The following is a 24,057-nucleotide window of genomic DNA, read 5'->3' on the forward strand; positions in this document are numbered from 1 at the left end:
GGGTACAAGACTGGAAATCAGGAGAAATTGGGTTTGTATCCATCCTTGCTATTGATTCACAGTGTGACCTGTATTCAGTCTCTTTGGCTCACGTATTCAAAAATGTCCACTCACTTTGAATGACTCAGTTTTGAGGACACAATTTTCAGAAGAGTAGTGCACACTTTTTACTCTTGTTGACTTAAGCTGGAGTTATGGAGGATGCCCAGCACCTCTGAAAATCAAGCCTTAGGCTGTGTTGAGTTAAGCACTCAGAATTAATGGGCTCCTAAAAATTTAAGCTTGAGTGATTTTTTGCCGAAGACTATTGAGGTAATTGTTGTCAAGAGCCTGGATTAGAACTCAAGAATTCTTGGTGCTGTCATCTACTCATCACTTTGGACATATGATACAAAAGTTTTTGTAATTTGTATGGAACAGTCTTGCATACAAATTAAAAACTTAAGATCTGAAGAAATCAGGGCAGATTGATTTAAATTAAAGCTGATTTAAATCACCCTTTTTAATCATGATTTAAATCAGCAAGGAGATTTTGATTTAAATTCATCTATTTTAATCGTGTTTTGTATTTGTGTTTTTTAGTTCTTATTGGTTGGTAACTGTTAAAACATGCTGATTTGCAACTAAATATAGCCTTTACACTAAATTTGTTGCTTCTTTTTGCTATCCAGCAGGATACACTATATCGATACACATTTATTTAAGCAGTTATATCACTTAACTTCTTACTATATGGTGTTTTTGTCAAGATCTATTTGGATGGAAATTCAAAATCAGTGCACAAAAACATTTTCATTTTGTTTTAAGAGAAAAAGTTTATCAAAACCTGTTTTGCATTTAATACTAACTTCATTAAACAAAGGAAGTATTATCTGTAGTTAATGAATCAAATTGATTGTTTCTGGTCACCATGTCCTTCAGGATTTTAGAACTAGTAGCTCTCATTCTCACATCTAGTGTTTATTCATAGGTTGGAAGAGGAAAACAAGCTTGCCTGCTCTTACAACTTCCAGTTGCATTCTCAACTTTGAGTGCACTAGTCATTGAACTGAGCTAGTTGAACAAACTGAAATGAAAAAATGTATTTCTGTGCCTGCAGAAGGAGGCACTGTTGTCAAAAGCTGGGGTAGCACTTCAACCAACTCTGGTTCCTTCCACCAGTTCAGTTGTTTTACTGTCTTTAAAACTTGGCACAAAGATACTGCTTAATATTTTTTGTATTTAATTTAAATTAAAATAATTTGCATATAATAAATTTAGGCCAACATAAATGTTAACTTCATATTAGATTTATTTTTTAAAATGTCTGTATTTAATTTAAATATTAAAATTATTGATTTTAATCTACCATCATAGAAATATCAGGCAGATCTTAATTGCTAAAATTTAGCCCACTAACTTCTCTTGTATTAATTTTCAGCACCATGCTTCGATTACCTGCTGTCCGCAGGGCCTTAGCTGGTGTCACTCAATCCACCAAAGGATGTGGTGAGTCTGCCTGCATTTTATACACAAGTGCATGAAAAGCCTTTCCCTGCTTATACATAGTGATACAATGCATGTAAAGAAGGCATTGTATATTGGGGTTATTACACAAATTTCCTACAATTCTCTGGGTTTCATATAGTGCTCCTGTTGCTGGTGGGGTTTGGATTGTACTAGCTATTAGTTATTTGTATTTATAAAAACAACTTGAAGCACCCATCTTAGGCTATGGAAGCTTTTACATATCCTGAAGTTAACAACGTGAAATAATGTGAAACATCCTTCAATAAGTTGCTCGTACTACTCTACCCTTTATTATTAACATTAACATGCCAACAAACTTAACAATAAAATCCTTCTACCCCTCAACCTGCATGCTTTCCAAAAGCATTGAGGAGAAAAAATGGACTTATAGTATGGCTGGAAGTTAACAAGAAGTCTGGCTTTGTAAGAGCCCAGAAGGAAGTGAATTCCACAGCCAAGGGGCCTTCATGGAGAATGCCTTGTCTGCTGCTCTCTCTCATTTAGAGCTACTCTGAATCACGTGAAAGAAGAATGTCCTGACTGTGATTGGTCCTTTAAAATATCCCTCATTCCCCAACACTACTAACAATGCACTGGAGTATCCAGAGATTGACATTCCACAAGAGATATAGAAATGCTAAGCCACTTAAGCAGTCTGAATGGCTGAATGTTTACAGGTGTGTTATGTTAGCCACACTGACATTTTAAAAAAAAACAAAACACCATAATTTTCCATATGAAAAACAATGCACTTGTCAAAGCAAGAAGAGAGCACACTTTACTATTTTATGTGGCAAGCATTTAAAAAGCCATTTTATGGGGGATAAAGCTATATTATACCTTGAATCTGCATTTATTAGTGAATTTATGTGAAAGATAGCTCAGAAGAAAACACATGAATTATGATTAATTTGCTTTTAAAAATTGGCCATCAGCTATTCTCCATTCTTTTCTTCTCTCACTGAGCTTCACAAGCGATACCTGCACTAGGGAATGTCCACTTTGTTGTTTTTTGGTGATGGTTTTGAAATAGTCAGTTTAGATTAATTATTGCAATATGTATTTTTACATAATGATCATATGCCTAGAGTTTTGATAGACATACTGCATCAATTGAAGAAATATTTTTTTAAGCTTTTGGTCGCATCCTAGTTCATAATGGTTGAAGACATAGCAATGCCAAATGTGCTAGATGAGATGTAATGAGGAATAAGAATTTTAGATAAGCTAATGGAAATCAGGGTTTTATTTTTTTGTTTGGTTTATCCTTGATATAGCTAGTATAATAGGCGCCATAACTGTCAAAACATTAGTAAGCAACATCTAAGAAATTTGCCTGCAGTAATCCTGTTTATGGATTTTTATGGTGCCCATCACCAGGATATCTAGAGGCCAACTTCTTAATTAAAGTAGCCTCCAGTATGTGGACAACTGACTAATAAAATGCTTATTAGTCTTTTGGAGCACAGGTTTGGATGTTCACCTTTCTGGTCAACCAATTAGAGTAAAGAGTAAATGTTTGTCACATTTAGCAGTGACTTAAATTCTCAGTTGTTTTTTTTTCTTGTATCTTTTAGTGCGTACAACCACTGCAGCAGCCAGCAACTTGATAGAGGTGTTCGTTGATGGGCAGCCTGTCTTCGTAGAACCAGGAACCACAGTGCTTCAGGTAGAAAAAATTCTGGACCAGAATCTGACTACCTTGTGCCCCCCCCATTTGTAACAGTATATTTTGTCATTGTGTTACACTTCATGTAACTGATCACTTTGCGTGTCTCGTGGCAGTTCTATATAGGTATTTTTACTATCCACCAGAGAACTTAATATGGGATGATCACTTGTAGTGGCTTTACATTTGAGAAAGCAAAATCTGACCCGATTAGCTGAAAGAAAGGTGCCATAGGAGGAATTCAAACTGATAACTACTGCAGTGCTGTAAATAGATTCAGACAAGCTTTAATTAAATTCTAGATGGTGCAGGTAGAGTAGTTATTGTGACTCTCTTGTGTCCTTGTCAGAACTGTATGGGTCACACCCACTGTCTTTCCACACTTTTTATATGGCTACTGCTCTTCTTAGCACCCTCTGTGCTATACTTAATTAAATGGTATGCAAGATAGAGCTTCCCTTCCTGCCTCAGCTCTTATGGCTCAGAACTCTATGCATGCCTTTGCCGCACTTTCACTCTTCTTGGCCTGAGGGGGAAAAACCTCTGAAGTCAAAATGGGATCCAAACTTTTCAAGGCTATGCTTAGCATTGCAGCTGGGCCACTAGGCCAGCTTTTCAAGTAGACTTCTAAACTAACTTTTTAGGAGCAGTAGGAAGGGACCAGCTATGGAGAAATGGCACATAAAGTATGCAGCCAAGGTTCATTTCAGAGGGCAGAATTGTGCCTTTGGATGCAAGTTACATTAAAATAGTTGTGGCTTTACAGTTCCCAGCTAATAGCCCAATGCAGTATTTCTCTTAGGCTCCATTACTGCTTAATCAGCTGTCTCTCTCTGCTCTACTGATGTGAGACTCTTTTTGTAGAAGTTGACAATGAACCAAGAGTTTATGTTAAGTGATGCCTACCTCCCTTTTGAATATCTCTGCAGCATCTAGTGGCAGTGTAATCTATTTACAGTGTAAATCCAGTGTAAATACAGGATTTTTCATGTGGGGTGGGGTGGGGAGGAGAGGGAGCATCATGCCTCCAGTCCCAGCTCTGCTTCTAGCCCCAGCTTTTCCCCCCTCCCCAGCTCTGCCTTCAGCCCAAGCTCTGCTATTGAGGAAGCCTAGGCTGTGCAGTAATGGGGTGGGAGGGTGGAACAGGTAGATTCTGTTAATGGTAAGGGGGAGTGTGACTGGAATAATTTGCACACCACTGTGCTTGGGGTTATGCTGGGGAACTGTTCAAAGGCAATAGGTAACTTAGATAAAATCCTTTTTCTAATACAATATAGAAGTGTGAAACAAGAGGTTGCATCTTTGTTTTTTTTCTGTGTAACTTGTATATGTTTGCTTTCCTTTACTATTTAATCTTTGAATATGTGGCATTTTGATTAAATAAACTTTTTGTTAATTTTTAACTATATCAAGTCTCTGGTACAAACTGTATGGAGTGTGTATCCCAAAGTGAGCTGGTCTAATAGAGGGAGTTGGTTCTGGGGTGACGAACCAAAGGGAACTGTCTGATTGTCTGGCTGTTAAGAACTTGGAGAGGATGGATTTGGGGAAACTCTGGACTGGAAAGCTGTTGGTGTTACCATGCAAGGAATAAGGCTGATGTAAGCGAGGGTGAGACCTTGTGCTTGTGGGCAGACTACCGGTGTCAGGGATCTGAGCACAGCATTAAGGCATACCAGTGTTACAGAGCAGGCAATGACGGAACCTCTTACTGGTCTGGATGGTCCCCAAAACGTCACAACTCCCAGATCCTTTTCTGCAGTGCTGCTACCCAGCCAGTTAGTCCCTATTTGTGGAGTTGATTTTTTTTAAACTTCCTGAAAGGTGTAGTACTTTGCATTTGTCTTTATCTAATTTAATCTTGTTGACAAATTGGAGAATTAGTCAAGGTTGTTTTTAATTCTAATGTCCTCCAAAGTTGCTTGTTGTCATCCACAAGTTTTATAAGCATACTCTCCACTCCATTATCCAGGTCATTTAATAAAAATGTTGACTAGTTCCAGAACCAGGACAGATCCCTGTGAAACCCCACTAGAAATGTCCTCTCAGTTTGATAGTGAACCATTGATAATTGCTCTTTGAATACAGTTTTTCAAACAGTTGTACCCACCTTACAGTAATTTACATTTTCCTAGTTTCCTTATGAGAATGTCATGTTGGGACTGCGTCAAAAGCATTACTAAATTTTCTCAGGGTTTGGGCTTCTTCTGTGAATGTGTGAGGTGACACTTGGAACCACTGTAATCTTCAGGGCACTCAGTGAGATTATAGTGGACATCCATGTCGTTGTACTGTATTGGGGTTTCTTATGCCTGCCATCTTTTTTTATTTCATATCTTCTACCTCTTTCCAAATTCATTCTTACTTTTCTTCTTCCTGTAAGTCTTATTGGAGCTCTCCTCCCATGTACCTTTCTTGATATAGTGCTTACTTTCTTGTGAGTTTGTTACTGCAGAGCAACAAAATACAAATATTCTTTTTATTACTACAGTTCTTAACACCCTTTCTCCTTGGGCCCAATTTTTTAAACCTGCTTTTTCCTATTACTCCCCAGCCCCTTATTTATCATTATTGACTTGCCACTCTCCCCTTTAGGCAAACTTCTGAAGCTAACGCTGCACAAGCCGAAGAGATACACTGAGCACGCACTCCGTGAAAACCAAAACAAATTTTTCATTCTTTGAGAAATTTCAGAATTGAAAATTCAGTTGAACCAAGGTCCTAAGAGGTAATTCTGTAACTTAGTTTTGTTTCTTCCTTTTCTAGGCCTGTGAAAAGGTTGGAATGCAGATACCTCGCTTTTGTTACCACGATCGATTGTCTGTTGCGGGAAACTGTAGGATGTGCCTTGTAGAGATAGAGAAAGCACCCAAGGTATGTATCTTTTCTGTACTGAATTTGTATTATTTTATAAGTGTTTGCAGGCCTCTACTGAAAATTTGGAAAGTGAATAATTGCAAAACAATTGCATATAATCTGTAGTTATAATGCGGATGTTGCAAGCAGATTATTTTTCTGCATGTATCTCCACCCCAAAACGTCATGTCCATTTGTAAAAGAATGGCGATGCTTTATTGCAGTGGTTTTCAACCTTTTTTTTTTTTTTTTTTTTTTTTTTTTTTATTTGTGGACCACTAAAAAAACTTTGAAGGGTAGTGCAGACCCCTTTGGAAATTCAACATGTGGTCTGTGGACCCCTGTCATACAAGTCTTAAAGTGAAAACTGACTGAACAGAATAAAGCTATAAATGTTGTACATGCTCGGCACGGCATTTGACCAGGGGCGATGCCAACCTCTTCCCAGTGGGGGGACTGACGTGAGCCTTAGCCCCGCCTTACTACGAGGCTCTGTCCCTCTCCATGCCTTCAGAGCAGGGCGGCCAGAGAGTGGCAGCTGCTACAGAGCGGCATGGGGGGCCTGAAGCAAATTTTGGAGTGGTTATAACTTTGCAAGTCTCCCCTCCCCCCAGCACCACCCATGCATTTGGAAGGGCGCCAAACTGTGGACTTCTGTGGTAACATCATCACTTCTGGGTTTTGACTTGTAGTGGGGGTATTTGCATTGTTTTGACTGATTAGAGAAACAAGAGTGCCTTGTCTGGCATCTGACACTTTCTTTTCATAGGGCAAGTCTATGCTACCAGGCTACGTCGATGCAGCTGCTCCGATACAGCTGCACTGCTGTAGCACATCTGGTGAAGGCATGCTATGCCTACTTGAGAGCATCTCCCATTGACATAGCGCTGGTGTGGACAGTGCTTAGGTTGATGTAACTTAAGTTGCTCAGGGAGGTGTCTTTTTCACGCCCATGAGCGACATAATTTACATTGACTTAGCATAGACCAGCTCATAGTCACCTTTCTCAGACCTCTTAGACATAGTCTGCGCCCCCTAGGGTTCTGCATACTACAGGCTGAAAACCGCTACTTTCTTGTATATCTTTCATAAATACGTTTATACTTTGTTACCTTACGAAACTCACACTGTTGCTGCAGGTGGTCATTTTGGTATACAAACTAGGGCCCTGAACTTGCCCTCGACCCTGCATGGATCTAATTGAAGGATTGGGACCTACAACTTTGTCCCTGACTGAAATGGCAGTTTATTTACTAGCCCCATGTATTACTGCATTATGTGTTCATTGAAGTCTGTTGCAAAACCCCCATTGACTTCAGTGGTGCAGGATTGAGCCCTGTGTCAAGAGCAGAACCTTTTTCAGAGTTGCATTCTCTCCATTTGGTGCCGTATAGTTTCTTTTTCTTTTAAAAATGAACAAAATAGGTTAAACCCACTAATTAAATCAAAACTAATGATAATGGCAAAAGTTAACCACTTACGTCACAGATTCTCAAAAAGAATGGGAGAGAACTTCAAAACCAAAGTCAATTATGTTTTTAATTGGGTAGGTTTTTCTGAGTTTTGTGGCAAATATGTTTGTATTTTCTATAAGATGTATGAATAATTCACTCTTTGCTGTAAGAGGAGATCTCCTGATGCTTTTCCTATTATGTCTGCAGCCAGTAGCTGCTTGTGCAATGCCAGTAATGAAGGGTTGGAACATACTGACAAATTCTGAGAAGTCCAGGAAAGCAAGGTATCCACATCTGACTTCATGTAGCTGTTTGTTTTATTATTGGAAGAGAAGGCTGTGTGGTTTATAATTACATCGCCTAATTTAACAAATGTGCAGTATTCAGCTTTGATTTTTTTTTTTCATTTTTAAATAAAGGCACTTAAAGTACTGCTTTTAACTTTATTTGCAATATACTATAAAACTGTATGTAGACAGAGTGTTTACTTTCTAGTTAAAATTTTAAAATCTATGTCCATGCAATTCTTCCCAATCTCTTGGCTGAGAATGCTAACAAGGGTGGTAGTGATGATCCTGGTGCTGTGATGTGGCTAGGCTATTACCTAGCCATCTGATTATAACAACTTGTAATCCCCTCCAATCTGTGGCAAACACAAAACGGTAACCTGGAGATGCAGGCCCATTTCCCATTACTATTACCCAAGTCATTCAGTTAGCCCAATTTATTGTCTTTTAAACACAAATTGGCATTTTAGTGATAATGACACTAGTGTCTGTTTTTTAATGCTCTAGAGGCCTTGTCTACCATTCATAGCCTAGACTACAGGGTAAAACTGTAGTGTTGTGACACTAACTCTGTAACTACTGACACCAACAGAGAGGGTGTAATGGAGTTCTTGCTGGCAAACCACCCATTGGACTGTCCAATCTGTGATCAGGGAGGAGAGTGTGACCTTCAGGTACAAAGATGGGTTCAATTTTTTTACACTTCTTATTTGCTAACATTTGTCTCTTTAATTGTCTTCAGTGAAACTACATTTTTCAGTAACATGGCTTCAACTATTTTCTGTTACCTATTCTAGGACCAGTCAATGATGTTTGGCAATGATAGGAGTAGATTTTTAGAGGGAAAACGTGCAGTTGAAGACAAGAACATTGGCCCACTAGTCAAAACAATTATGACTCGATGTATACAGTGCACTCGGTGTATCAGGTAATGTATTTCAGCTTAGTATTATCTCCAATGGAAAATAGAATGGGGGAGAATCTATTTTTAAAATACTGATTGTTGCTAATGCATCGTGAAAGATGCTAAACCAATTGCATTCAATCCTTTGTCTCTTGTGTGATTGCAACCAAGGTGCAAGGAGACATGTTGGTGTCTGATGGAGACAACCAACTGATTTCTCACAAACCACCAAATAACTATCAGACAATACAACTAGAGATGTCCAAAGCAAGAAAATGGAATCAAACTCCAAATTCAGAGCCAGCCCTGTGGTTTATATTCCAGAACAGGTCCCAAAATATGAAGAGGCCTTTTCTTCAGATCTGGTTTGTATGAAACTGTAGTCTCAAACAGCCATTGTCCCAAGATTGTGACTCAAGGTGACAGCAGTCTGAGACTAAAATCTCAGGAGGATAGCTTTTTAGATTTCAGCATCATTCAATTTGAACCTGAACTTTTATCCAGGTATGGATCAGATACAGTTTTCTCTGCCTATCTTGTGTGAGAAATTCTGGTTACTGCTTAATTTGGCTGTATACATAGTGATAATCAAACTCCCTTAAACCAGTTGCCAGTTCCTTGAATCAGCTTTCTCTTCCCACCCCAATGAAATCCAGCAAGCTAGTATTTCTGTATGTGAACTGTTGCTGGATATGTCTTCATGTTTACACAAACATAGTATAATTGCTTTTTACTATTTCCAACTATTAGAATCATTGTACTACATACATAGGGACTTTCCAATCTATTTAGATGCCTGTCCTATTTCTTTTTTTTTTTTTTTTTTTCCCCTCCTCCTGTAGGAAAGTCGTCTTCTCTTCCAGAGACTGATACTGAAAGATAAAAAGATTAAGAATTAATATTGATATACATTTCATTTTTTACACTTTATTTGCATCCAACAGGTTTGCTAGTGAGATTGCAGGGGTAGATGACTTGGGAACAACAGGCAGAGGAAACGAGATGCAAGTTGGCACTTATGTTGAAAAAATGTTTATGTCTGAGTTATCAGGCAATATTATTGACATCTGCCCAGTAGGAGCCCTTACCTCCAAGCCATATGCCTTTACTGCCCGTCCTTGGGAGACACGGTATGTATTTTAAGTGGTACATTGAATACAAGTTAATGTCTGTTTATCTTTCATATGCTCTTTAATATTCACCCACCATAAATATTTATGCTACTATCGTAAGAGAAATTGAAAGTGCTGTAACAGACTTAATTTTTTTGGTTTTGTTTGTGTCTTTGATATACACCTCTACCCCGATATAACGCTGTCCTCGGGAGCCAAAAATATCTTACCGCGTCACAGGTGAAACCGCATTATATCGAATTTGCTTTGATCCACCGGAGTGTGCAGCGCCACCCCGCCCCCCCCCGGAGCACTGCTTTACTGTGTTATTTCCGAATTCGTGTTGTATCGGGTCATGTTATATCAGGATAGAGGTATAGATTGAATTCATTAAGCAATTGAGTCCTGTGGCATCTTTAAGACCAACAGATGTATTGGAGCATAAGCTTTCGTGGGTGAATACCCACTTCATCAGATGCATGTGTCTGACGAAGTGTGTCTGACACATCTGTTAGTCTTAAAGGTGCCACAGGACTCTCTCTCTCTGTTGCTTTTTACAGATCCAGACTAACACAGCTACCCCTCTGATACTTAAGCAATTGAGTTACTTTGATACCAAGTCAATTAAATTGAGGAGTACATTCATCCTATAGATGTTGGTCATTCTAAATTAGAATGGTTTTTATCTCTAGCAATCTGGGAGGCAGGAGGATCAGAATAGTCTCCAATTTGCAGGTCTCTCTAAATTGTGCCAGCGGTTGAATATACAGTGCTTATGAAAGATCAAATTCTATAGTCCAGTGACTGGTGAAAGGCTGATTTACAATATGTCTTAGGAAACAAACCTTTAATGTTAGTTATCTGATAATGCTGGAAACCTACATACAGCATTTGTAACCTTTGACTAAAGACTTCTATTGCTTTTTGAACAATCGCTTAACAATGCATGAGTTGTAGGTTTCTGTTCCTTTTCCTCCCCACAGAAAGACTGAGTCCATTGATGTTCTTGATGCCGTTGGAAGTAACATTGTGGTGAGCACACGGACTGGAGAAGTGATGAGGATTTTGCCAAGATTGCATGAAGACATCAATGAGGAATGGATCTCTGACAAAACAAGGTACCAATATATATGTATTGTGTTTTTAAATGGGCATTTTCACAGTGTACCAGAAATACTGACTGTAGCGCTGACCTCTGAATTCTACACTTGGTATTTTAAAGGCATTGTTGGCAAACTCAGAATTCTTGTGATGCTGTAAATATACATATTAACCAACCCATGCACTAGAATTTTATATTTTGTAGTCCTTGACTGTAGTAATGTTTAAATTTTTTGTTACTGACAAATTTGTTTTTATATGTTGAAAGGGGAGAGTTGAAACGTTCAAATTTTGGGTAATTTACTAGTCTGTATCATGATAGGTTATTCCTTCCAGCTGTTTAGGATATCCGAACCAAAGGCTGCTGTGGTTTTGTTCATATTTCACTCACTCTGTAGATCTCTGCCTCACAATTAATGATATTGCCTGTACTATAAAAGCACATCTTCCTCTTAGTGTTTTTTAATAGTACTGGTTTGGCTTTCTTCATCCAGGTTTGCTTATGATGGTTTGAAACGCCAGCGGCTTATTGAACCAATGGTCAAAAATGAAGAAGGGCTTTTTGTTTACACTTCCTGGGAAGATGCCCTGACTCGTGTTGCTGGAGTGGTAAGAAATATTTGCCTCTCTCTCTCTCTCTCTCTCTCTCTCTCTCTCTCTCTTTTATTTATTTTTTTTTTTAAAGGATATTTATGATACTTCTGTGCAGCAGGGCAAATTACTATACCAGTCAATCTGAAGCCTAGGAAATCAAATAATGACGACTGGAGACAACCATCTATTATTAGTCTTACTTTATAAGAATAATTTTGGAGAATTATACCTTATTAGAAGACAATTGGTTTCCACTTACCAAAATTCCTAGGTAATGAAGAAATTCAGAAAAAATTACTTTTTTGAGTTCAAGTGTGGGTGGTTTGTTTTTTTTTTTCCCCCTTCTGGATTGTTTTTTAGGGAAGGTACTAGATTAGATTGCACACTAATGATTACATGAGGCTAATTTTTCTCCTCCCAATTATGCTAACTTATCTTTAATTTAAATAAGATATTGTACTACTTCTATAGAAATTCAGGATGAAGTGACTATTCCCCAATCTATTTACCGATATAGTGTTTATCTGAAGATTTTTTTTTTTTTTTTCATGGAATTAAACTGTGCTATCTTCCCCCATCCCCCACCTCCCAAAACAGTTACATTGTGGATTGGGTAGATCTGGTCTAAAGCTTTCTCTGTGCCCCTAATTCTGCTGTTAAGATGTTGTACTGCATGAATGTTTCATTGTTCTTTAATAATTGTATCTATTCTTACACCTTTGTTGATCTGTTCTTGGTTTTGAGTACTTTGCATGGTGGTGATGGAGTTTTTTATTTAATTTTAAAAAAATGAAAAGATAAGTCAAAATTCTTACTTGCATCATCATAGCATTTTTACAGGAGAACAGTGATGCTATCTACTTTCTCGGATGCTGTCTCTGCTTCATAATTTATCATTTGAGTGTGTATGGGTGAGAGCGAGAGCGCTTGTTTTCAGCTGTTACTTATAGATATGTCAGACAGATCTTGTTCCTCTCTGTACAGCTGCAGGGTGTCCAAGGTAAGGATGTGGCTGCGATTGCAGGAGGACTGGTGGATGCAGAAGCACTGGTAGCTCTAAAAGACTTATTGAATAGAGTAAACTCTGACACTCTATGCACTGAAGAGGTCTTCCCTAATGCTGGAGCTGGGTGAGATAACACAGGCAAAGTTTATACTTTTCTTAATTATGTTTTCCAATTAGAGAGTATTAATACATTCTTAGAGATCTTGCATATGAATTGTCCAGTAGCCCATGGCATATTGATAAATTATGAATCATTTCATTCTGAAATCTGCCAGGGTAGAGACATGAAGTAGAATACTAGACCACATCTAGAATATTACTGTTCTGAGTCGGCACGTTAGAGTGGATGGAGGGGTAGCTTCTACAATAATAGAAATGCAAATCTGATAAATATGGGACAACTGCAGTTCAGTAGTAGAGTACAATAGCTTTTTGCCGTCCCATTAGACTACTCTGCTATAAACTGATCTCTTTAGCCAGCTTTACTTTTGTGTACTATTGTGAGAACTATACCTGTAGGGCAGCCATAATACTCTGTGTTGGTATCAACATAAATCTAGCAATGAAGTTGCATTTTCCAGTCTACGAAGGCTGAGAGCATCTTATATTGGTAGACAGCAGAAAATGTCTACGTTGTAGTAACCTACGGCTACCCATCTGTAGGTGGTTGTGTTTTTGTTTTGGATTTGGTTTAGTATCCTTAGCATTGAGCATGCTCTTCTTTCTTTTTCCTGTCTGAAAATATAATTTGGAGATTTAAGTTTACTTCACTCCAGTGTCATCTCTGCTACTGCCTTTACAACTCCTCCTCCTGTTTTTCTGACAAAGATAATTTCTTTGTGTTCTTGTATTATAGCACAGACCTACGCTCTAACTACTTGCTTAATACCAAGATTGCTGGAGTGGAGGAAGCAGATGTCCTGCTTCTGGTTGGCACCAATCCACGCTTTGAGGCACCCCTGTTTAATGCTAGAATTAGAAAGAGGTTTGTATCTTTATGGAGATGAGGTAGTCCATCCATACTTACAAAGTAGGGGCTAGAGCCACCCTTGTACGCTACTGCAGTGGAGCTCTGTGTGGGTGCAAGTATTCACTCAGCAGATCCATCTGCAGGATGTAGTGTGTGTGTGTGTGTGTGTGTGTGTGCGCGCGCATATGTAGACCACAAGGTCTTTTCCCTCCCTTCCCCTTCGTTGCATAGATTATATGCCAATAATTCCCTCTTACCATTAATGGGAGTTCACATGCATCAAGGGAAGAACAGACTAACAAAAAATTCTCAGATTTAATTTTTATAGAAGGTTATTCAAGTAAATTCCTAAAAGGACACTGCTTAGCACTATCAGTGCACAGAATGAAGTTTTAAAATGATTGTTGCCCTAGTAAATGTGACTAGATGACTTGTAAGAAGTGATGATATAGTTGACTTCATTGCTTGGAAAATAGGAATAAGATAAGTGATTGATCTGTCTTTGAAAATGTTTTTCAATCAGATGAAGTTTAGAACTTCATCCATTTTGATTTGGAAAAACATATATTGGATCTTAAATGTAACTCAGTTGTTTAGTTCATCCAATTTACCACATTAAATTATAGAATTTAAGAGGATTCAAGAAAAATTACATAACCTAAATCCTATATTTTATTAGTTACTTAATAGAATATGCCCTGGTAGTTTTCTATAACTAGTCAACAATTGATTGGGGTAAAGTAAGCCACAAATGGCAGCGTCTCTTATCTTGAGTTACACTTGCTTTTGCTCACACTTTTTTTTTTCTTTTTTAAATGTAAAACAATAGGTTCCACTCTCCTAATCATAGTGCCAGATTCAAAACTGTTTTATTAGTTGCCTTTGACTAGGTGTATGTTGAGGGGAACACCTTAAGTTCTTTAGAGAGAGGCAAACATATCTACTTTTGCAAATTTATGAAATATGGACAGTTACATTTTTGTAAACCTTGGTTTCCCGGTAGGTTTTGTTACGCTAATCCTCCTCACTGTTTTGGGATGACCAAGTACACTTAACTGATACTTTTTTTTTTTTTTTTTTTTAATAATTGATTATTATAAAATTTTGATAGAAAAGGGGAAATCTCTGTAACTGGATTTGGTGGAATTTTTGTATGCCTTTTTATAATTTAGTGTAATGAGAGGCTGCAAGAAACTAAAGAACTCTCTAGAGGATTGTATCTTCTTTCTAGTCTGAACTCATCGCCTGCTGCTCCCTCCCCCTTCGGACTCCTTCCCCCCCCCCCCCCCCAAAAGCGAGTAATCCCTAAAAAGTGCAAGGGTGAGTGCTGCCTCACAGAAATGTATAGGTTACTTTAGTTTTCCAGGAACTTGTTCCCTACTGCATATCATCTTCACTCTCTGTGCAGTTAAGAGCTGAGCAGAAGGTCAAGCAGGAGAATATATTTAGTAGCATTCTGAGACTACAGCATATCACGGTACCAAAGAAAAATCATAGGGCCTAATACTGCATGTACATGTGTGCAGCTGGTCCACCAAAGGCAGTGAGAGTGCTGAACCCAGAATATGTATTTTTACAGAAGTGAAACAATTATAGTATAAAGCTTATCTACATGGTAATCACAAAAATGTACTAAATTGTACTTATGCAGAAAAAGGTGAGAATTAAAAACAGAACTTCTGTAGAATTCCATCAGTATGCTTTGTCATTACAATCATCACTTTCCTGGATTTGGCTAACAAGCTTTCCTGTGTCTTAACAGTACAGCCCAATCCCATTGGCCTGGGGATGTCTGAAACTTTTGAAAAACCAGGCATTCTGATAAACAGAAATGCTATTTTGAATTGCATTTTCACTGATCTAGTCCTGCCAAGCTGCTATTTATTTCTGCTGAAACAGAATTCGGTCTTGGGGCTGGGCTATATGAACAATTAATTAGCTGGCATGCGATTCTACCCAGGACTAGCCTACTGCAGACTAGCTATCCGTGTGGACCGTTCTGATGCGCATTAACAGTTTGTGCTTTCATGTGCTTCTGAGATCAAAGTGCATTACAGGATCCACGTGGTCAGTTAGTCCATGACAGGCTAGTGTGGGGTAGACTTTCAGTGCAGCTTGCTGTGAACTAATTGTGTAGACAAGCCTTCAGGGTTCATCTACACTTAAAATGCTGCAGCAGCACAGCTGCACTGCTTCAGCGAAGACACCCCCTATGTCGACCAGAGGGGTTCTCCCATCAGCATAGGTAATCCAGCTTCCTGAGACGGTAGCTAGGTTGACAGGAGAATTTTCTGTCAATTTAGCATTGTCTACATTGGGGTTAGGTTGGTTTAACTGTGTTGCTCAGGGGTGTGGATTTTCACATCCCTGAACAACATAGTTATACTGACCTACCTTCCTAGTGTAGACCAGGCCTCCGTAATTGTAGCTAGTGGTTTGGAACTGCTATGCAGACACAAAGTCATTGATTAGCACTAAGAGGTTAAATGAAGTTATTAACAGGGTGATCAACAGGGCTACAGAGAGGAGACACTATGGATTTGGATGGAATTCAGATAACTGTATTTTGTTCTTGCTATATTTCCAGCTGGCTTCACAATGATCTGCAGGTGGCCCTTGTGGGTAGTGCAGTGGATCTGACCTACACATATGATCATCTGGGAGATTCGCCACAGATACTTCGGGACATTGCTTCAGGAAAACACTCCTTCATCAAGGTATATGCTTCTTAATAATGTTCCTATTCAGATATGTCAGAATATAATTTTATCTTTCACGGGTGCAGTGTTTAAAACGGGTTGGCAACCTTTCAGAAGCGGTGTGCCGAGCCTTCATTTATTCACTCTAATTTAAGGTTTCACGTGCCGGTAATACATTTTAATGGGGTTTTTTGGGTTTTTTTTTTAAGAAGGTCTCTCTCTATAAGTCTATATATTATATAACTAAACTAGTGTTGTATTGTAAAATAAACAAGGTTTTCAAAATGTTTAAGAAGCTTCATTTAAAATGTTGGTCTTACGCCGCTGGCCCGCTCAGCCCACTGCTGGTCTGGGGTTCTGTTCACCTAGGCCAGCAGCGGGCTGAGCGAGGCCTGCGGCCGGGACCCCGGCTGGCAGGGTCCATCAGCCAGAACCCCAGACCAGCAGCGGGCTGTGCGGGGCCGGCAGCCAGGATCCAGGGAGCTGGGGGTGGGCTGGAGTTGGGGCTGGAGGTGTCAGGGCAGAGGGGGGGCTAGGTATGGGTGGAGGTGCCAGAGTCAGGGCTAGGGTTGGGCTGGGGGGGGGATGAAGGAGTCGAGCAGAGGGCTGGATGTGTATGAGGGAGGTACAGGGCTCAGGGCAGGGACCTGGGGGGTGTGCAGGGCTCAGGGCAGAGGCATGGGGTGTGTGTGTGTGTGTGTGTGTGGGAGGGGGAGGTCGGGGGTCAGGGCTCAGGGGAGAGAGCTGAGTGACTGCCCCCCTAAGAACTCCCAAGCCCACTGCTCCTTGTCCCCTGACTACCCCTTCCTAGGACCCCTGCTCCCCAGGATGCTCCCCCCCATCTGAGCCTCTCTGTTCCTTGTCCCCAGACTGGACTCCTACCCCCTACCTGTCCCCAGACTGCCCTGTCCCTTATCCACACCCCTATCCCCAAACAGACCCCCAGGACTCCCATGACCCCTCCAGCCGCTCCCCGCCCCCTGACAGGACCCCCAGAACTCCCAACTCATACAACCACCTCAGCTCCTTGTCCCCTGACCACCCCCTCCTGAGACCCCCCCCCAGGACCCTCCTTGCTCATGGTCCCCTGACTGTCCTGACCCCTATCCACCTGCTGCACCCTCACAAACCCAGGACTCCCATGCCCCATCCAACCCCGCCCCTAGCCACCCCCCTCATCCAAGCCACCCTGCTCCCTTTCCCCTGACTGCCCCCACCCCTTATCCAACACCTCCAGCCCTGGGCCCTTTACCTTGAGGCTCCACAGGAGAGCAGAGCCGTGGCCCTCAGAGCACTGCGCGCGGCAGCAGCATGGCTCCAGTTGAGCAGGGAGCGTGTCTGCCTCCCCGCTGAGCCAAATACTGCCCCGCCAGAGCGCGCAGCCCTAACTCCCAGAGCGCTGCGCGTGGCAGCAGGGTTCCGGGGGAGGAGCCGGCAGCTTGCTGCGCTCGGTCTGGCGCTCCGGCCCGGGAGTGCAGACCCCGCGGCTTCCAGTTCCCGGAGAGTGGGGCCATTTTTCCACCCCGTGTGCACAGCTGTGTTTCTGCTCCCTGCCCCTTCGGGGGGAGCAGAGGAGAGTGGGCTGGGCTGGGCAGGATTTTTAATGGCATGCTGGAGTCCCGGCAGGCTCCAGCGTGCCATCTTTAGCATGCGAGCCATAGGTTGCCAACCCTTGGTTTAGAAGCTGTTTTGGAGAGCGGTTTCATAACATTCACGGATGTAGGAATGGTTAACAAGCAGGGATTCTCTATAAATTGTTTAATATGCTCACCACAAAGCTGATGTTTGAAAATTCTTTCCAATGTGCGAAACTGAAATGTTCATGATCGTAAATCTCTGGCACATGTCCTCTTCTGGGTGAGCTGAGTTGTCCCTTCTAGCCACTGCTGTTTCCAGTTAAACAATTTCTAGCTGGAAAAGGCCCAGAACAACATTGCTTTGGCCGAGATAACATAAGTTTTTGCTATAGCAACATTTGTAGGTTTTTTGCTAGAGATAAAATAGATAGATTGATCATTTCAAAGCTGCAGCTCTGCTTCCTTGAAAGGATAGTGTTTAAAAACACTGGATTTGTTTTCTTTTGTGTTCCATACTACTGTAACACAGTTCATAAATCATTTCTTGGAAATCCTGTTCTGTACCAAAATTCAATGTCACTGCCTTAGAATGAGAAGTCATTCTTTTTTTAAATTTTTGTTTTGATTTTTTTCCCCCTCAGGTCCTTAACCAGGCCAAAAAACCAATGGTGGTGGTAGGCAGCACAGCACTTCAGCGCAGTGATGGAGCAGCTATACATGCTGCAGTTTCTACCATTGCACAAAATGCTAGGACAAAAAGTGGAGTTGGTACTGACTGGAAAGTTATGAACATCCTTCATAGGTTCGCTCTACAGCATTTCTACAGCCTTTCTGCTTTATCTAACCTGTGGTATATATTAAACTCTTTATGCCAAGTATGAAGACTTCTCAGTACAAACACATGGGTTCTAGCCTGCCAAGGCTCATATGTGGAATAAAGCAGCACTTAAAACTAAGAGACACGATATAACTTAGCAGAAAAGCTTCCATAACCTCTGTTTCATGATTTAGCAAGCTAGCCACCGGGACTGTTGGCACAGAGGCAAATTTTGGGTTTAGACTATGAGAGGGGTTAACAATGTAATACCCTGTCGTGCTTAAGAGGACATACAGAGAACCAGTGCTACTTGGTAAGCAAGTAGTGTTTACATAGAGGAAAGGCAGAATATCAATAGTGCTTAAGAAGACCGTTAATTAATACTTCTCCTGCATTGTATAGTTCTCCAGGTAAGATTTTTGTCTTTTTGAATCAAGTGGTCTAACTAGATTAATGTCTCCTGTTAACCAGATGTATTCTTTTGCACTTTGATATTAAAAGATCTGGAAATTATCCAGATAGTCTTTTAAACTACTTATCAAGATGATTCCTGCTAATGAGCCTGGTTTTGCTATCAGGAACAAACCGCCGCTTAGGATGACAAGAACCCTAGTTCAATCTCTTCCTTTCTCTGCTTAAGACTGTAACTGAGATACTTTAAATCTGAAAAACCTGCGTGTCAATGTCTATAAAGGAGAATTATCTTGAGTGAAGTTATTCTTTTACACGAGTGTAAATCTTGGGAGAGTAACTCCATTGAAGTCAGTAGACTTACACCGGTTTAACGAGGCAAGAATTTGGTCTGCTGAATATAAATTAAATATAAAACACTGCTATCGAAGAGAGAAAATTCACATTAAAATATTGATGAAACAAAAATAAGTCAGTCTTACCAAACACTGCATTTAAAAAGGCATGTAGTATGAGGTATCTTTGGGTAGTCTCTTCTGTATTAAGACTTCCATACACGTACTGTAGAAATCATAAGAAAGTTCAATCGTAAGAAAGTTTAGGTGCCCCAACAAAAGTTGGATTTTAATTGTAGCAGATAAACTTATGTAACTATTATTATTATTTATTATTTATTTGTAATGGGCTGGAGGGTACTCAAAAGGGCTCAAGGGTCTAAAGGTCAGTTTTCCTTGTTTTTAAACCCAAAGTATTTGGAAATTCCATATAGGGATCACTGGATGGAGGACAAGCTGTGCATTTTTCCAAAAGGGGTAGCAATGTTAACACAACCTCCAAAACTGTCCAAAAAAAATTACTGATCCAAGCTTAAATCTATTTTCCCCAGCATTGCTTTTTTTGTTAACAGGGTAAACCTAATCTCCTCCTCCTCATGGGTGAGTAGATTAATGCAAGGCTGCATTAATGGGACAGAGTCAACTTAACTTAAAAATAGTGTTTTTCTTTGTGAAATGTTTGCCTATTATTACAAGTAACACCTAATATTACTATAAGTGCATAAGCAGACCTTTTTTTTTTTTTTTTTTTTTTTCCTTTCTCCAATTTAATATATTTGACAACACTGTGTGTGGCGAACATGACATTTTGCAGATGTACTGCGGAAACTCTTTAACTAGGGCTGGCTAGAAAATAAGAATTCAATTGTGAAATGTTGGTTTTGACCCTTTTTTTTTTTTTTTTTTTTTTTTTTTTTTTTTTGTCCCACGTTGGGACAAGACCGATATTTTTTGTACACAGTTTTGAGCCACACTCCAGAATAGCCAAAAGCCCAGTGTTTAGGATACTCGCCTGGGATGTGTGGGAGACCCAGATTTAAGTCCCTGCGCTGCCTGATCCAGGAGAGAGACTTGAACCTAGGTCTCCCACATCTCAGGTGAGTGCTCTAGCCAGTGGGGTGTATCTCTCTGGTTATGACCTAGACGTGAGAGACTTTCCTAACAAAAGTAATCAAAACTGACTTATTGATTAGTTTAAACACACCATTATTTTCCAATAAATGTTTAATCAAATTTCAGATCAGCATTACTTTTAACTGTTTTTTTTTTTTTAAAGGACTAAATGTCAAATTGAGATGTATGCCCCTTTTTAAATATTTCAGAGTTGAAAAGGAAATGCGGGGGGAAGAGAACCTGACACTTTATAATCTGTAATAAGTCTGCCTGTCCTTGCAGGGTTGCAAGCCAAGTAGCTGCTTTGGATCTGGGTTTCAAACCAGGAGTGGATGCAATCCGGAAGAACCCTCCCAAAATACTGTATCTTTTGGGGGCAGATGCAGGCTGCATAACACGTCAAGATTTGCCAAAGGATTGCATTATCATCTATCAGGGTAACTAGAACAAATTATTCAAGAAATACTGCCTCAGACAATCTAAACAGTAGGACATAATTATGAATATTACTTTTTGACTAATTCTTCCCTCCCAAGTTTAATTTTTATCATCAGCTCTAGCGCAAAATATTTTTAAACTTAATGTGCTCACACGGCACTGACATTCCTCCTTCTTACCCCTGTTGGGAAATGGAAAAAATGTTGGAACTTAACTGCTGCAGGGAGTAGTGACTATTTCATATTTTAGGAAAACAAGCCTTCTGGTGGACTGGATACCTGGGGTTATTGACAAAAAAATACAAATTGGTTTACCCTCTTGATCATGGTGTCAGATCTACTAGTGGAAGGCTGTTCTCATTCCAGTCCATGTCACAAAAGCAGTAATTACCAGCAATCTCTAGAACCTTAGCTGAGACTGCTGTAGGTTACAGCAGTCTCAGCTAAGGCCAAGAATCGAATGGATATGATAGTTCAATCTCCATTTTTGACACTGGTTGTGGTTCAATTAGGCTGCTTATATTATAGACAACTAGGACTTTAATCTCTAAGGCTGTCAGTCTTTCCAGAACACTAAATTTACTCAAGCACAGGTTCAGAAGAAAAATTCCTTTTCAAGAGGAATACAGTAGTTCTGATGTGTTCATACATAATTCCTCTTGAATTATGCTTACCGATGCCTTATAGTTATTCCTGTGTAGCTTCCTATCAGAACTTGACTTTCCTCTTCCCATTTTTTTCCTCAGGACATCATGGTGATGTGGGTGCTCCCATGGCTGATATTATTCTCCCGGGAGCAGCTTACACAGAGAAATCTGCAACGTATGTGAACACTGAGGGCAGGGCCCAGCAGACAAAAGTAGCAGTAACACCTCCTGGCATGGCAAGAGAGGACTGGAGAATTATTAGAGCCATCTCTGAGGTGCTGTAACTGTTTTAGAAATTGAAACCTCTAGTAAGAATCTACATGGAGCTTGGAAACTGTTTACAGAATCTTTTTAGAATGCAGATTTGTGTTCAGGATTGTGGGTATAAAGTCTCATGGAAGTATGTGTGGGACTGAATTAATATGAAGCAAGACTGCCTTTAATGATATCTGTGGGGTAAATGGGATTGTGTTTTCCGCTTAGAGATTTTGACATTATTGTAGCTTCTAGATATGCTGTGAGAATGTACGATAGATGATTCTTAACTGCAGCAAATTCTGTTAGCCAAGGCAGGATTCTCTAGAGCAACCTGGAAGACAGACTGGGGCCATGCTTTACTGCTTCCCAGAAAAGGAACTGTGTGGGTCCCCTGAGAGTATGTGTGCTGATAACATCTGGTAGGGCTGAACACATCCTAACTGGTTCTAGGAGATAGTTTATCAACCGCAGTCTTAGTGCTGTCCTGAATGCTGTAGAGAGATCTGACGCTACTGTTTCCATGGGAGAAGAGAAGCCACGCTTCTGTCCTTGTGCTTCCTGTCTTCCTTGGGTAACAAATGGACTCTAGCTCTTAATATTTAGAGAACTTAATTACTGGCATCAAGAGATCAACATAATATGTTGCAAATTAAGCATAGGACCACCACTTTAGTCATTCACTCCTCAAATTAGTGTAGCTTTTCTTCCTGCTTCCTCGTAGATGTTTGAGTTAATGTTTTAAATACTTAATATGTATTGGCCAGAGGACTAAATTTTGATGGAGTCTTGTGGCTTTTTTATTAAAGCTAACTGGTGTGACCCTCCCTTACGATAACCTTGATCAAGTAAGGAACAGATTGGAAGAAGTTTCTCCTAACCTGGTCCGCTATGATGATGTAGAGCAAGCTAACTACTTCAGCCAGGCGAATGAGCTCTCCAAGGTATTGAATGTTTAAATTATGAGCATCAAGCTATGTAAGAGGCTTGCTTATATGTCCTACTAAACACACACTGCACTGTACAGCAGGAGAGCGTAGTCAAACAAGTATTGTGGTAACACAGTCCTGCCTCACAGGTGACTGCTTAATCTCCTAATATACCTTCTTTCTTTTCCATTGCAGTTAGTGAATCAGCAGTTGCTTGCTGACCCTCTTGTTCCACCTCAGCTCACAATTAGAGATTTCTATATGACAGGTATGTGGTCACAGCCTTACTTGATGGAAGTAGAATTTTATTAACTCATCTCATTCTTTTTTTAGCTTTGCTGTGTTATTTCATTAGAGCTACGTTGTAACACAGATGCATAATTAACTAATTCTAAAGGAGCTTCCAGAATATTAAGACCCCCTTAAAGGGACACCATGCTTTTGTCTGGAAAACTTTGTACCTACTGTTCTTACCTGAAACATCTAAGATCAGAGGGCTGACCTGTAATCCCTATTCAGCCAAAATTCCCAGTGAAATCAATGGAAACTTGTACAAGTAAGGTCTGTAGAATTTGGTCCTATATCTTCAACTAAGTGCGTGTGGGTTTTTTATATTCCCCAGATGAAGACTTTTAGTAAACCATGGGGTTTTATGACTTTAGGTCTCCCTGTGTGTCTAATGGTTGTGTTCTGAAATGAACACTCAACACCAAAATAAATGTCTTTGCAGATCCAATCAGTAGAGCATCCCAGACAATGGCCAAGTGTGTGAAAGCGGTCATTGAAGGTGCTCAGGCAGTAGAAGAGCCATCCATCTGCTGAAGAATGTAATCACACAGCTACCAAAATCCATCAGATATTCTAGTAATATGTTGGTATGACAAACTTTCAAAAAACAATTATTTGGTTGTGGTACACTTTATTTTCACATCTTCCTGAAAACAGTTCAGATCGCCTAATCTTGGGCTATCAGTGCGCTTGGAAATTAAACACAACACTCAATTTACTGGACCTAAAAAAATATGCGTACAGTAATTGTGTACAAACATGGTAGATTATTAAAATCAGTTTATTTCCTATGTAAATGGTTTGTATGGCTTGTGATTCTCTTACATAAAAAATAAAGATTTAAACAGAAATCTTAAACAAGTTTTTAATGTGACAAAAATTCTGGAAACCAATCTTTCACTTCCAGTGCACCTGGAAATCTCAATTATTTGATACTTTTTAAACATCCCTTGAAGTTGCAAAGATTCTGCCATTATGTAGAGAAGGTAGAACCCATGTACTACCACCCTGAGTGACACATCTCCTTTCTCTTCATTCAAATACACCCATTTACAACTCTCAGTGCTAAGAACTAATAGGTTTGCTG

At 40.0% G+C, this 24,057-nt stretch overlaps 1 protein-coding gene across 1 annotated transcript in view; it reads left to right on the forward strand.

Annotated features, from left to right (window-relative positions):
• NDUFS1 (NADH:ubiquinone oxidoreductase core subunit S1) overlaps nucleotides 1–23,821 on the forward strand; it is a 30,252-nt gene extending 6,431 nt beyond the window's left edge. The window contains exons 2-19 of the mRNA XM_050969591.1: nucleotides 1,421–1,488; nucleotides 3,087–3,178; nucleotides 5,945–6,052; nucleotides 7,696–7,772; nucleotides 8,368–8,449; nucleotides 8,573–8,703; nucleotides 9,624–9,809; nucleotides 10,775–10,909; nucleotides 11,387–11,501; nucleotides 12,471–12,616; nucleotides 13,349–13,477; nucleotides 16,050–16,179; nucleotides 18,380–18,540; nucleotides 20,697–20,851; nucleotides 21,598–21,773; nucleotides 22,563–22,697; nucleotides 22,878–22,950; nucleotides 23,413–23,821. Of these exons, the coding sequence (XP_050825548.1) occupies nucleotides 1,425–1,488; nucleotides 3,087–3,178; nucleotides 5,945–6,052; nucleotides 7,696–7,772; nucleotides 8,368–8,449; nucleotides 8,573–8,703; nucleotides 9,624–9,809; nucleotides 10,775–10,909; nucleotides 11,387–11,501; nucleotides 12,471–12,616; nucleotides 13,349–13,477; nucleotides 16,050–16,179; nucleotides 18,380–18,540; nucleotides 20,697–20,851; nucleotides 21,598–21,773; nucleotides 22,563–22,697; nucleotides 22,878–22,950; nucleotides 23,413–23,504 (2,187 nt within the window). The 5' untranslated portion in view covers nucleotides 1,421–1,424 and the 3' untranslated portion in view covers nucleotides 23,505–23,821. The remainder of the gene's footprint in view (nucleotides 1–1,420; nucleotides 1,489–3,086; nucleotides 3,179–5,944; nucleotides 6,053–7,695; nucleotides 7,773–8,367; nucleotides 8,450–8,572; nucleotides 8,704–9,623; nucleotides 9,810–10,774; nucleotides 10,910–11,386; nucleotides 11,502–12,470; nucleotides 12,617–13,348; nucleotides 13,478–16,049; nucleotides 16,180–18,379; nucleotides 18,541–20,696; nucleotides 20,852–21,597; nucleotides 21,774–22,562; nucleotides 22,698–22,877; nucleotides 22,951–23,412) is intronic.
• The last annotated feature ends 236 nt before the right edge of the window (nucleotides 23,822–24,057 follow it).

Source organism: Gopherus flavomarginatus, chromosome 10 (assembly GCF_025201925.1).
Source record: "Gopherus flavomarginatus isolate rGopFla2 chromosome 10, rGopFla2.mat.asm, whole genome shotgun sequence".
Classification (NCBI taxonomy): Eukaryota; Metazoa; Chordata; order Testudines; family Testudinidae; genus Gopherus; species Gopherus flavomarginatus.